At 40.6% G+C, this 15543-nt stretch overlaps 1 protein-coding gene across 1 annotated transcript in view; it reads left to right on the top strand.

Annotated features, from left to right (window-relative positions):
• Positions 1-15543, top strand: part of ANKRD42 (ankyrin repeat domain 42) — a 1245350-nt gene that overhangs the window by 694048 nt on the left and 535759 nt on the right. Inside the window, exon 7 of the mRNA XM_044071151.1 lies at positions 12105-12230. Within this exon, the coding sequence (XP_043927086.1) occupies positions 12105-12230 (126 nt within the window). The remainder of the gene's footprint in view (positions 1-12104; positions 12231-15543) is intronic.

The raw sequence follows: 15543 nt of genomic DNA on the forward strand, positions 1-15543 counted from the left end.
CACAAATGAATTTGCATGATTTAGCCTCAGCAGATATTTGGCTTATGCATGGCACATATTTCATTAGAGGGGCACCTTGCCGTCAGTTATATAGCACAATGCAGTCATGAAATGTGGAGCATATTCAAAAACTATGTCCTTGTTGTTTTGTTTAATGTCGAAAAGAGTTTGAAGTCATATAATTTCATGTGGGATGGCGTGTTTGTTTTGTTGGAGGAGAATAATTGCAGTTGTAAAGTTCATTATATACTGTGTGATTTTGAAATCGCTGCAATAAAAAGCATAAAACAAAATGTCAATAATGTTGTCTCCAAAGGTTGTTTTTTTCACTTTGGTAGAAAAGTATGGAGGAAGGTACAGAGCTTAGGATTGGTGTCTCTGTACAATGCTGATATCTCATTTCAACTTGCAGTTAAGAAGCTGGCTGCGTTGGCATTTTTGGAGGAGAAGGATGTCATTCCTGCATACTACCAGCTAAGGTATACTTTTCCTAATGATGGTAAAGATCTGATCTGAAGTTGTTAATCTTCTTCCTATTCATCACTGATGGGCTCGGAACCTAGTCAGCCTTATACCAAGCTTGCATGCACCAAAACCTCTCGAGCTAAGCTGCTACCCACAGTGCCCTTTACTCAGTTACCTCAGATCTCGTTTGCCGCACAGCCATATAGCAGCATTTCACCGAGCTCTCCAGCTAAGTGATTTATCTTATACAGTTACAAGTTTTTGTAAAAGTTTTTTCTTACTTATTGCTTCTTCTTTGATATCTTTGTATACTCAGCTCTACCCACAGGTATCCCTTTCGTACTATTGTTAGTATTTTGAACTTTCTACCCTTGTGGTATCTTATTGACATTGTTGGTATTTTCTCTCTCTCTACTTTCTTCTTTTTCCTCCACTTTCCTCACTCTTTTCCTTTTGTGTGAGAGTGTGTACTGTTATGTCTGAGAAGAAGGGAACTGCAGGGTTTAAACACTGCTCTTCTTGCAGTGGTAAACTTCCATATAGCGGCCTTCATGAACAGTATGTGTACTGTTTGGGGGTTCCACATTTACTGGCGAAACCCCCGTGTGATATTTGTGCTAGCTTCAGTCAGCGGACGCTGAATGAACGTTGGGATAAACAGATTTTGAAGGGCCTGCTTGCATCGCCTTTTTCGGAGGCTATTTCTGTGATGGAGGTCTCACCCCTTCCTTCTGTGGACATGAAATGTCCTTGCTCAGACCACTCTTCACCAGCTGGTGACAGAGGTAAAAGCCATAAGCACAAAGTCCAAAAGTCTTCCTCCGAGCACTGTACTGCCTTCTTGGTTCTGACTACATCAGTTCCAAGTTCACTCCAGCGAAGCTTACTGAGGTCGCCTCGTCGGCGCCTACCCCCGGCACCGACAACTACGGGTGCCATCTACTACCTCAGTTCTGATCAGTTTGTCTGTTTCTGTCTCGGCACTGACATAGCTCACCTCTGCTATGATGTCAGTTCCGACAACAACTTCGGAACCATTTTTGACATCCACCCCTGTTGTGACTTCAACTCCAAGCCCGTTCTCAGCTCCAACCATACCGTTGTTGCTGGTTTCTAAGTTGGAAGCATCGTTCCATTCTGTGATACACCATGGACCTGATATTCATCGTCTGTAGACCCGTTTGCCGGACAAGCCTGCAGCCCCTTTTTGGACTGGCCTGATCCCTCCTCAGGGGGCATCGGTAAAATCCAGCAGGAGCCTTTCAGAATTGGATGTGGTGTGCCTTTTTGAGCAGCTGCTGACCGCCAGGGGAATTTTAAATTTGCCTAGACGCTATCCCACTCCAGACTTTGGGTCTATTACTCCAGCACTCCCTACATACTCTCCTCCCTTGGATCCCTCATTTCCAAGGCTCATTTATCTGACCTTTTCTAGAGGACCCCCTTCCTCGGCACCAACAACGACAGTGTTTGAGACACCAAGGCCCCTTTGGGTGTCGGTTCCGTCGGTACTCATCCTCCCTCAATCTCATGCTTGGGGGGTGGAACCTCCGGTTCCGGTTTCGGTTCCAACTGTGTTGTTGGTCCCAGCCTCAGATCTGTGGGTGACTACCTCTCCGAGTTTGCTTGAGGTTCCGTCCCTGGGGTCCAACCGTGTGGAGCGGGGTGTGACCCAGGTTCCAATTTTGTCTTCTTCAGTTCCGGGCTCCCACTTCTCTTCAGGTGGGCCCGCTTTCCGGCTGATGGAGAGGGTGCTTGCTTCTAGCAATCCTCCTATGTTGGTTATTCCCCCATTTCCTTCTGAGCCGCAGCTGTCAAAGGCCACACCCCCAGGACTCCAAGAGCACAAGGCCGAGGAAACCCCTGGCCAGGGTATTTCCCTTTCTGAGTCTTCTTCGAATGCTCCCACCAAAGAAACACCTTGGAAATGGGCGTGTAAGAGGAAACACATGGACTCCCCAGAGGAGTCCCTCATGAAAGATATGGACTACTATGATGGAGAAGGATCCCCATGGTCACCCCCTGATGATGTCTCCTTTGGAGACATCATGGTAATCTTGAAACAGAGGGGTGACTGGAAGCCCTCCAATCCTTCCTTTGAGGAATCCATATTCCTGCAGGCCTTTCGCTCTCGGCCCTCTACTTCTTGGGTGACCACCCCCCCGCCGATGGGTTGGTTAAGCTCATCGTGCAGCGGGGGTGGAAGAATCCGGACACTGTTGAAGCCATCCCTAGGAGATCAGATAAGGTACTCCCCCCTCCAGAGGATCAACCCCATTGGTCTAGAGGTTTGCCAGTGAAAAGGACCTTTCGGAAGAGAGTCCTGCTGTTCACTCACTCAACAGAGAGTCCTGGGCAGTGGACAGGTTAGGGAAGCGAGTGTTTGCATCAGCAACCTTTGCAGTTAGGTCTCTGAACTTTTTGGCACATTTTATGAGGCTCCAGAGAGATCTTATCTCCGAACTCTCCGGAACCCTCGTGGGCCAAGTATCAGATGGAGCATGAGATAAAGTTGCTTCCCAACTTACCACCCTAGAGTCAATATCCAATTCATCCATGAGGTTGCTGTCACATGCAACCAAAGGAGCGACTAGAGCTGCGGGTGCAGGTGTAGTCATGAGACGCCATGCCTGGATGCACATTTATGACCTCGCGGACTCCTTCAAGTCTTCCTTTTTAAATGCCCCTATCGAACCATCAGCTCTGTTCAGTGTTAAGGTCAAGGATACATTAGCCAGGTGTGAGGAAGATGGGAAGTCCTTGTCTGCCATTGGCCAATGCTTTTCCAAACCTCAGCGTTCCTTCTTCAGGAATCAGAGGAGCAGGAAGATGTGGCACAAGAAGTCTCAAGGTCCTTTCCATGATGCACATGATGAGGACTCCTCCAGAGGCAGAGGGGATTCCAATAATGGAAGATAATGGAGAGAGGGTCCCCAGAACCAGGGCTGCAGAGATTCCTTCTTGGGTAGACAGTAGCAGCGCTCCTGAAGTGCAGCTCGATTTCTTTTCATCTGGAATCAGTCGGGGAGCATTTTTCTCTGCACCAAGCTGCCTGGCTCTCTATTACAAATGATCAGTGGGTGCAGAGAATCATTACCAGAGGCTACCATATTCTCCTAATATTTTATCCAAGACCTCCAAAATCCCTTCCCGATGTTCCACCCAGTCAAAGGGAGGAGGCAGCTTTCGAAATATGAAAGCTATGTCAAAAAGGAGCCATCCAACAGGTCCCCCCAGATCAGTGCGGATCAGGGTTCTACTCAAGATTCTTTTTGGTGCCAAAGAAAACAGGGGACTGGAGGCCCATTCTTGATCTCAGCCAACTAAACAAATTGGTAGTTCAGACCAAGTTCCGCATGGTCACGATTCACACCATCCTTCCCTTTCTGTGGGAGGGTGTGTGGATGTGCTCATTAGATCTCTGGGATGCGTATTACCATATCAAGATGGACAAGTGCTCCAGGAGCCTCCTTCGCTTCTGGTTCGGAGCCAATCACTACCAATTTAGAGCCCTGCCTTTTGGTCTCTTGACGGCTCCCAGAGTGTTCACGAAATGCCTTGCAGTGGTAACAGCTCATCTGAGACTTCAGGGATTCCAGGTGTTTCCGTACCTAGACGATTGGCTCCTCTCCGCCCCCACCAAGCGCCTACTGGTCAGGGCCCTCCTCTACACCCTGGTTCTAGCAGAGTCACTAGTTATCACCATACATTGGGAGAAATCCAACCTTCAAACCTCACATCAATTGGAATTCATAGGTGCAGTATTCAACACCCAGTCAAGCCTGATCTCACTTCCTCTTCACAGGCTTCAGAGATTAAGGGGCACAGGTTCAAGTGATACTCTGTTGAAGAAAGGTGTCTGCAAGGGAAGTTCTCCAAGCCCTGGGGTCTATTGTTCCCTTAGTCAGACTACACATGCGATTACTACAATGGCTCCTTCAGGCCCAGTGGATACCCAATCTTCACCCCCTGAGCTCACAGATTCTCATCACCAACACTTGCAAACTAGATCTCCTCTGGTGGATGAGTACAATGAAGATCTTTGGTGACGCCCCTTTCAGTATCCCCAGCCCAGCGCCAAAGTGACCATGGATGCTTCCCTGATGTGGTGGGGGGGGCATTTCCAGGGAAAGTCAGTCCAAGGCACCTGGTCCATAGAGGTCAACTTGCATATCAATGTCCTGGAGTTAAGAGTGGTGCTATTGGCGTTGCAAGCTTTTCTTCCGCTCCTTCTGTCCGGAATGATTGCTGTCCAGTTGGACAACATGTCCATGGTCTGGTACATAAACAAACAAGGAGGGACCAAATCCTATCCCCTATGTCGCGAAGCCATGAGAATCTGGCAGTGGGCAATAGCTTCCAACCGCTTTCTGATCGCAACACATATCCCAGGGAGCTCCAACATGATTGCAGACAAGCTGAGCAGATGCATTCTCCATCCTCATGAGTGGTCTCTCAACCCGAGTGTGGCAGCAGAAATATTCAGCCATTGGGGCCAGCCATGCTGCGACCTTTACACTTTCCCCTCAAACACAAAATGTAGCAGCTACTTTGCCCTCTTTCCCCCTTTCAGGGAGTCACCAAGAGATGCTTTGATTCACGATTGGCCCACAGGTCTCCTTTATGCTTATCCTTCAATTCCTCTGATCCCCCTGGTTCTAAGGAAAGCTATTCGGTTGAGAAACAAAGTGATCCTAATTGCCTCATTCTGGCCTCGTCAAGTGTGGTTTCCTTCCTTTGACCTCATCTGTTACCACCCCCCTTGGATCCTAGACACTCGTCAGGACCTCATATCTCACCCATAAGGGCTGACAGCTTGGTTTCTCCACTTCCATTAGTTGCCAGGTAGGAAACACTCTTTTCACCCATACGTGATATTATCTTGGCCTCTCAAAAACCATCCACCAGAAAACTTTACAGGGACAAATGGAAATGATTCTCTATTTGGTCACATAATCAGAACTTGACCCGTTCTCAGCTCCCGTAGCCACTATTCTTCATTATCTGGCTGAACTGTTCGACAATGGGGCCCTCAGTTTCCACCATTTGAGTCCATCTAGCAGCTGTTTCCAACTTCCATAATGGGTTAGATGGAGTCCCACTTATTTCCTCTCGCCTTTGTAAGACTTTCCAAAGGGTATTTTCCACAGTAGGCCTCCCATCTGGCAGCCAGTGGAGGCATGGAATCTGCCCTGGGTTCTATGGTCTCTTTCTCTACCCCCTTTTGGGCTGGTTGTGACATTTCATCTAAAATTCATGTCATGGAAATCCTTATTTCTGGTGGCTATAACCTCAGCCAGACGAATTTCTGTATTACAAGCATTATGTATCAAGAGCCCTTACCTGATCATTCATAAGGACAGAGTATCACTTCGTACTAACCCATCCTTTCTCCCCAAAGTGGTTTCTGACTTTTTGATTAACCAGTCCATTGAGCTCCCTGTTTTCTTCCCAAATTACTCTAACAAGGGAGAATACTGCCTACATTCCTTGGATGTTCATAGACAATTATGCTTCTATCTGGACAGAACTAAATCCTTTCGCAAGTTGGACCAGCTTTTCATCTCCTTTGCAGGTCCTAGAATGGGAGGCGCAGTATCGAATGTTACTTTGTCTAAATGGCTTAGGGATTGCATTGCCTTCACATATTCACTTACGGAGGGATCTAAGCCTGGCCAAATCAAAGTTCACTCTACTAAGGCTATTGCAGCATCTGTTGCCTTCCACTCTAGGGCCTCCATGGATGACATTTGTGCAGCTGCCATTTGGGCAATTACAAATTTGATCTGATCTCCAGGAGAAGAGTGGCTTTTGGTTCAATGGTTCTCAGGAATGTTCTTCCATAAGGTCCACCCAGGTTCTCCAAGTAGCTGGGGACTCGGTCCCATCAGTGATGACTAGGAAGAAGATTAACAACTTCAGATAAAGAAGTTATGTCTTGCCATAATGTTCCATCTGAGTTGTTGATCTTCTTCCAGTCATCACACCCTCCCACCGACCCCCTTCAAAGGTTCCTGGTGGATCTTCTGGGTCTTTGTGGTATCTTAGGGTTTCTGCACAGAGATAGCCTTTGACTTATTTCTTCTTCTATATGTTGCATGCAAACTCGATCTGAGGTAACTGAGTAAAGGGCATTGTGGGTAGCAGCTTAGCTCGAGAGTTTTTGGTGCACGCAAGCTTGGTATAAGGCTGACTCGTTTCTGAGAGTTCAGAACCGAACCCATCAGTGATGACGAGAAGAAGATCAACAACTCAGATGAAACGTTATGGTAAGACATAACTTCTTTTTAAAGTTCTTTGAGGAGTGATATTTATTAGGGAAGCCAAGGTGTTTGTCTACTAGATCCACGAACCAGATTAGATTTCCGCTACTGTTTCCCAATTCAGTTTTGGAATGTTGACATTCTTAATGAACTCTGTTTGCGTAGGACACAAAATTCAGTAGAAGCATGGCACTGTAGATTTAAGTGTTTGACAGGGAAATATGTATCAGACTTGTATACTGTGCTGTCTGCTGTCTGTAGGGAACAGAACAGAGTAAATTAGGCTTGTGTAAGAATGAGTACAGCTTGTCCACAGTCTCCTAAGAAGCGAGCATTACTCCGTCGTCAGCAGCAATGTGAAACAATATTTTCACATAAAGAATATTATTCACATATGGAGTATGTTTCTGCAATTGCAAATCTGTTGAAAATGTAAATTTAAGTTGTAATTTTATGAAGTTACTCACAAGGGATGTGAGTGTTTGGATTTCATATTGTCGTGTGGTTGCACTTGGGGTGCATCTTCTACATTTGCTATGTTTAATTTCGATAATTTGTGATTCGGTGCAGTAGCATTTCAATGATAAGTAGTTTCGCTCAATTGTGCTTGTGAAACCCTTTTTGCTGTTTTGTAATTTTGACATTATAACAGAGGCCCATACAAATACAATTGTGGTCTATGCAGATGACGTGTTGTTAGTTATGAGCATGCAGTATAATCAGTAGTAAATTTACTTAACCTGTTAGATGATATCTAGCAGTATACAAGTTTTCATATAAGCAAATTTAAATTTAAAATAATGTTCATATGCAGTCATGTTAGAATCTCTAAGAATGTTACTGTGGTCATTAGTATCATTTTTTTCAGGGTAGATATTTAATATTAACCATGATTATATAGTCACAGCCCAATTGAAGGAGGCATTTAATCAAATTGAAACAAACTGTGACTTATTAATTTAATATTAATATATCTCTTGTTGGCACAATATTTTTTTTTCAAAATGAAAATGTACCCTATTTTTTAATTGAAAATATGGTTGATATCTCCAGACTGTTCATGATATAGGAAAGACAGAATTTTATGATCACATTTTTTTTGGAGGGGCAGTCGCCCCAGAATTCCTTATAAGTTGTTAGTTAAATCATTTGATAATTTTGATTATAGCATCTGAGTTCTAGAAATGTTAGCTTTCTCTCAGTTTTGGTAAACTGTTATAAATGAAATAAACTCCTAGACCAACCCTTTAAAGATGTTATAATGAGTTTTTCCATACCTTATACTCAGGATTATGAAGATTTTAAAGAATTTGACATTAAAGTATAGACAGTTGATTCTAAATATTCAGTTTCCTTGGGTAGAGTTACATCTTTCTTCTTGTATGCCATTGATGTTCAAATGGGTATCAGGCAACAAGGATAAAGTGTATAGGTTCTTTTCTACAGATTTTAAGTTTTTAAATATGATTAAGTTAGGACAGGACATATGCAACTATTCTTTATTATGTCAACAAATGGTAGATAGAATAATCAAAAACATGTATGTATTTTTCAATACATCAGGCTCTTAGTAGTTAATTAAACACCAAATTATTATTGTTGTTTTATCGATGCATATAAAATTCTAGCCCAGAGGATTTGTGTATAGTTATAAACAAGTAGAATTTGGATTTAAATGGGAATATTCGATTTTTTGATTTATTAATTCTTTGGAAGATCAATTTTAGTGTAATCAAACTGTATAGGAACAGACTTATACAACAGAAAATTTTACTAAGGACTTGTTTAATTGTTCAATGATTAGGTTGTCATTATTATGAAAAAGTTTGCTGCCATGGCTATAGGGATAGAGGATCTTGGAAGCACCTATGGTGGGAATGGCCAAATATTGCATCCTAGCTAAAGCATAGTGACTGAAACCAAGCTTTCTCATACATATGACTTGCGGATAATTGGCATTAATAAGCATATTCAATTCCCAGTGTTTACATTGGTTTTATTAGTGAGTTTATCCACCAAAAGGATTTTAATTGAGTGTTAGAATAGGGAGATACCACTGCACAATGGATTCCTTCTAGTAGAGTGGTCAAATTATTTTAATTATTCTTATCAATGTGAACTGTTGGAGTAAATAGATTATGTTCTTTTACCACCTGGAACAGAAGGGTGGAGAGGGAGGGGTTTCATTTTTTGCATTTACTGATTTTTTGGTTATTATTTTGAGATTCTGTTTATATATTGTTGGGATAAATTAATTAAAAAAAAAAAAAAGATGATTTGAACTGCATGTCTAGCACTGGTGGAAGCTGGAGCCAGAGGATGGCAGGAGCTAGGGTGGATTTTGTGTGTGTTTAGGTCATTCCCACCCCTCACCATAGGGCAGGAACACACCAGGCTGGCATGCAGAGAGGGTAGTGGCGCTCAGTCAAGCAATGTAATCTGCTGTTAACATGAGTGGTGACTCTCTGGGTCTCTTCCACTCATCTGCACCTCAATTGCCAGCTAGAAGGGAGGATGGCTGTCCATAGTCTGACAGTTTGTACAAATACCAGACAAATCCACGTAACGTATGCACAGATTCAGTGCATGGGGGACTTGAGAGAGAACCATGCTGCCACAACAGGTAGCTTAACCCACTGCAAAAAATGTGATTAAAGCTGTGAGCTGTTAATGCTTTGTATTCTGCAGACCTGCATTTTATTTCATTAATATCTACTTGTTGTCCTTTTGATTTTAAGCAAATCATTTAACCTGACTAAAATTTCTGGGCAGGCCTGGATGCTATTGAGTCTTCTTGGTCTAACTGCACTAACAATAATCTGCAACTTTACTAATTAAACATTTCACCTCAGTTAACAAATTGTACAAATCAATAAATAAAAGTCTGTAATTGTTGGTTTTCATAAGAGTGTGAACTGTTGTGCTCTAGATTAGTCTTTATACTACCAGTATTAATGTTTTCCTAAAATATGTTGTGGTTTGAGCTGTTTTATGGAGATGTCGCTTTGCTTGGCTCTCTGCCACCTCTTAGTGTTTCCTGATCTGTGTAAACAAGCCACACTGAAGTCTCCACTCAAACCAATTTGTACCACTGACATAAATAGCTGTTGACCTTCTCACCCACTCTTTCTGAAATCTTGGAGTATGTTATTAGCTTCTATGTTCAGGAATTTGTCAACAAATACAGACTCCTTCTGATGAACATCATAGTTTCAAGAAAGGCTACAGTACCACTATGGCATTGTTGTCCCTGATTAAGCATTTCTGTATAGTTATAGACCAGAGTAAAATCACTTGAGCAGCTTTTCTTCCTCAGGGCATTTTATCCTATGCTGCTCCCTGAAATGCAAAAATACAGTCTTCACCCTAACATAGCTTCTAAGTATAGTAACTAACAATCTGTATCCTCGCTACTTTTTTCAGACATCCCAGAGAACTCAGTGTTTTATTGCTTTTGTTCCTATTATTTATCATCTGTCTGACAACTGACATTGTTAGCCTTCACACACTCTTTATGGTGAAAACCTAGTTCTCTACACATTACCCATCTGTTTCTCATCTCTTTTAGCTTTATATACTTTTTTGGTTTAAACATCCACTCTGCTTGACTGAACAAAATACAATAAAATATAATTATCTCTAAAATTAAAGCATGAAGTTTGGTATTAGAGTAGACTGAGATGCCTCTCACTTCCAGATTCACTGGTATATCTTTTTTCCCCTCTTACATTAGTGAAATTGTACTCCATTTCAAAAACATGGCTCTTTGAGACAACCTCTTATATTCTGCTGTCATTTTGAGCTGCGACATAGTCACATCACATCTTAAAAACCCATTCATGGTATCTTAAACCTGCTTTGTCAGGGTAATAGTATTGTCTTCATTAAGGCAGTCAATGTACCCTTAAATGAGTATGCTCTTCAAATTGCTTCCAATGCCTCAATACATTCATCTGTGGCTCAAAATATTTCTCAGAAAAAATATGTTGACTTTATTCCTGTCTCCTTCTCATGAATACCACTGCCTTATGCTAAGACATATTGTTCACCAAATCTCTGCAAGCTACCGGTTTCACTTTTACTTTGATTTACAAATATAGCTGTGACAACAGCTGTTCCAACTTTGACTATGTCCTTATCCTTCCTGTTTCTTTGTTTCCTTATTGTCTCAGTTGCCTCTGTTTATTTCTGCTTACTATCTTTTCCCAGGCAACAAAAACCTTTTTAGCACATGACCTTTATTTCAGGAACCATCCCCATCCTTATCCTTTCCTTATTCATTCTCTATGCTACCCTTACTCATTTTTCTTTTTCTTTTGCAAGACTCAGCTTGTTTGCTACACATTTTAATTGAGTTCTACATATTTCTAGATGTAAAGTGTTTTGTTTTAAATGTTTATTGCATTTTTAGGCAAACACATTGTCAATGAATTTTTTGTTAACTGTGTTACTGTCTATATGTCTGACTGGGTCTACTTCGTTTGATCGAAAGACCATTTGATCGAAACCCATTTGATCGAAGGTTCATTTGATCGAAAACCAGTATTCAAGGCAAATAACAGGGATTTGTCCCCCTCCTCAATGTCACGCGACCCTGGAGTTGGTATATATAGTTGGGGTGGGTGGGCGTCGTCCCCCAGATTGGGGGGTGTGGGGGGCAAAGCCCCCACCTATTTTCATTTAAAATCTGTACTTTTTGTTTTATTGTCTTCTTTTAAAGGAAACTGGGTGGGGGGCTTCACCCCCCATCCCCTAACTATATATATCAACTCCAGGGTCGCACGACATTGGGGAGAGGGACAAATCCCAGTTTTATGCCTTGAATACTGGTTTTCGATCAAATGGGTTTCGATGAAATGGTCTTTCGATCAAATGAAGTAGACCCATCTGACTCCATAGTTATTTATCTGTGTCTTTTGATATGTCAAGTTTATATTTACGTTTCCATACTAAAGTGTTTTATTATTCTACACTTTGCCAAGTTATGGATGGAAAGAATTCTTCAAGATCTGTCAGTTTATCCAGTTATTAAATGAGCACATAAATATAGCATATTAAATGAATTTTGGCATCAAATTGCATTCATCTTTTGCTTGTGTAAATAAACAGCTTTATGAGTTTTGGTGTATCCTGGTATAGCATTCAAATTTTGTTTGCATGCCCATGCCTGATAAACTACATGGCAGTATGCAAGGCTTTAATGCAATATTTATCGTTTGCTTTCATAATAGTAAAGTAACCCAGAAGACAATTGAGATGGAATGCATAAGGAATTTTTTTTCTATCAAGTGCGATATATTAAATTACAAGAATATAATTGTAATAAGCACTTAAAATGATAAAATGTATTAAACAAATTTTTCTGTCTTTTTTTAGACTTGGCATTTCCAGCACACGTTGCTGCCTTTAAAGGTGATCTTGCTACATTAAAACAGCTGATAGAAAATGGAGTAATTAATATTAATGAACGTGATGATAGGGGCAGTACACCCATGCATAAAGGTAAGTAAGCTAACATTTTTCTTTTTGCTTGTGTCTTCACAGACATCCATAAAAGATAATAAAGCAAGGCCTTACCTAATCTTACTCTTCTGATATATATATATATTTACTGTAAAATGTAGGACTTACTAAAGTGTAAAATACATAACTGAATCTTGATTTATTGCTTGAAAGACTGCATGGATGATGTATATTCAAATAAATGAATGAATGAAAGATTATGAGCGATCATATAGATTTATTTGATTATAAGATACTACAAAGAACTGCACTTACATCGATCCCAGACTTACATAAAACAGCAGCCAAAAACCTGGAAGCACCACAACTGCTACTTCTGAAACCAGTAAAACAATAGTTTTATGTATTTTTTGCAAAGTCAAGCCCCCTTGCACCTCCCATGTATGGAACTGTGTCCCCCTTACCACAGTGACCAATACTGACTTCTTGGATAATTAAGTAACTAAGTTGTTGGATAGTACGGTAAAGACTGATAAATATAGAAAGCCCTTTGCTAATTTGTCTCCTGGGGATATATAGATCACAGATTTATGAGACAAGATGGGAAAGTGATAAATTATCAAGGAGTAGGTTGTTACAGTACAAAAGTAGAATTTTTACTAAAAGTATTACAGCCCTCAGGTTTACTTTAAGATTTACTCCCAACACTTTTAAAATTCAATAAGTCATTAAAAAGCTTTAGCTGACTTTTACATATGGATAATGCTTTAACATCTGTCTTACCTAAACAATGTTGTTTTGGGTATTTTAGGGGGAGGAACTTAGCTGAATACTTTAGCTCCTTTAAAAGGTGAAGATCTAACACATACCTACACGGCCCTATCGAGGTAGCTTTCGCAGTGAACATCGTGTGCAATGTAAATACATTTTCATTGTACAGAATTCACCACCCAAAATGTTACAATGTTACATTTTTTTAATGTTTAAGCACTTCTTATCATGCACTACCAATGGATGATTTATGTAGCTATTTGTGAGTGTGAATCATTCTACTAGGCAAATGTCCCATATGTTCAAGGATAGAATTAATGTATATCAAAGTGATGTATGATGCAAAAGAGATAGAAGTGTATTGTATAAGCATTTTAGGAAACATTTAGTTTTTATATGTATAGGGATAGTTATGGTCCAACAAGGCAATTTAAATGTTGTTGAATGCCAGAAAATCCTGAATAAGGTTGAATATTAATATAGGAACCCTATTTAAACCAGGTCTTAGCTATTTAAGGTCCAGAATGTTTTCAGATGATCAATTTGTGTATATTATTTAGAGTGTTAAAATTTATTTTGAATAAAATCTTTTACTGCTGATTATATGTGACATCTCCAAAAATGTTTGATTGGTGGGGCCTTTAAAGTGACATGGTTACTTGTGATTTAATTCTGGAAAATGAAATTAAATTGTATTGCAATGAAGAAGTTAATTTTTGAGCAAAACTGGTTTGTTTGATGTAAGCACAAGTACTCTAATAAAATGTGTGGTATTTTCCTGCTGGCTTCTTTTCATCATTCAAGAAAAACAAGCTGCAAAACTGATATAAAACAAAAACTTGGTAGAGAAAACCACTTTATAAAGCAAAGCTTTCGGGCAGAACCCTTCTTCAGTACTAAAACATAGCATCACTGTGTTTTATACTCTGTATTTTATTCTGTTTTTGTGGTCACATGATTTCTTTTGGCTGCTGATCATGTGACTGATGACCTGTATTTAAAGTGTGAAATGTTTGATGCTATGTTTTAGTATTGAAGAAGGGTTCTGCCCGAAAACTTTGCTTTATAAAGTGGTTTTCTCTACCAAGTTTTTGTTTCTTTTCATCATTCCCACTGACGCAGTAGCCCTTAGACTATATGGGTTGTTTTCCACCTAGGAAACAACAACTGACCAGCTTCAAAAAGCTCTGCACCCCTCCCATTCCTTCAGTCTGACTGCTGATTGGCTTATCCCCAGCAGGGTAAATAAGCAAAAAGAGTGAATATTTCTTCAGTACTTTCTTGCTGTCTCAAGAAGTATCTCTCGGGTTTCACAGGAGCAGCAATTGGCTAAAAGTGTCATTTAGGGCAGATAAGTCCCTGTTAAGGAACCCCCTTCACTCAGAAATGATTGATGTTTTTAAAAAATAGCAATTTATCTGCTTTTGGCTAAAAGCAGTATTTTCCCTTTATGAAATATGGTATTTTTTACAAAATCGGAAATTTACTGTAAGGGACCACTATTTTTGGTTTAGAATGTTAACTACAGTATTTGGACTACTTTTTTTTGTAAAATTCTATACTGCTTGTGTAAACTTTGAGTTTTGAGAGAAAGAAAAGTATCCAGAGGTACTGGAAGGCAAATTTTGTGTCATTATGCTTATGCTCACTTTGCAACAACCTACCTGACATTTTAAGTCTGTCAGTGTGTGTTTGCAACTGTTTGAACAGTACCATACCTTTCAACCTCTTAGTGCAAGAAATCGGGACAAAACCAAAAATAATAAGGGGACAGATGTCCAAAAATAGGTACAGTTTTTAAATATTGCTCTTATAATCTGAAAGGATAACAACTTTAGCATTAGCATGCATTTTCTGAAGCATTTGAGGTCTGAAACTCAAACTTCTGTCATTACTTAGTGACGTCAATCCTCACTGATTTGCTAGAAAGCCTCAATGTTTTTGAGGAACAAACCAAAAAGATGAGGCAGGAATCTGGACATTCTGTGAAAATCTGGACAGTTGAGAGGTATGAACTACTGACAGGGAATTTCTGTTACACGTTTATTATTTATAACGTAAAGGGCTGGTTAAAGTGGGAGTATAAGTGTGTTGCTAATGAACACTCTGTGACAACTTACCTTCTGACCAACTTGTTCCAGCAATGCTTACTGATTTTGGTGCATTTTCCCTGGTTACAACATCATGGATACTAACTCTGTTTTGGATGGCTCTTCTCCCGCAATACCTAGGAAGGAAAAAAAAAAACAACTTACCAAGGAGTCCTTGTCATTGTCGCTGATTCAGTCTGTACCTCAGTTATAGGGGATGAACTTGTCATGGCCATTAGTTGTTCCTCAGACCACTCACGCACCTTTTCAGCTTCCTCTTCTGTAGTCCTTTCAGCCAGCTTGAACCACAGGTCAGACTCATCCTCTTTGGCTATTCCAATATCCAGTACAGACATGGGAAAAGCATCTTCTCTGGGTCTGGGAGATATTGCAGGAGATTCTTCTTGGGATAACCAGGGCACAAGACCATTAGACTGGGCAGATGTCCCTCCTTCATGTTGGTCCTCTTCTGTTGGAACTCTGTTTAAGAA

This window comes from Protopterus annectens, chromosome 5.part0, assembly GCF_019279795.1.
Source record: "Protopterus annectens isolate FY-2018-M chromosome 5.part0, PAN1.0, whole genome shotgun sequence".
Classification (NCBI taxonomy): domain Eukaryota; kingdom Metazoa; phylum Chordata; order Ceratodontiformes; family Protopteridae; genus Protopterus; species Protopterus annectens.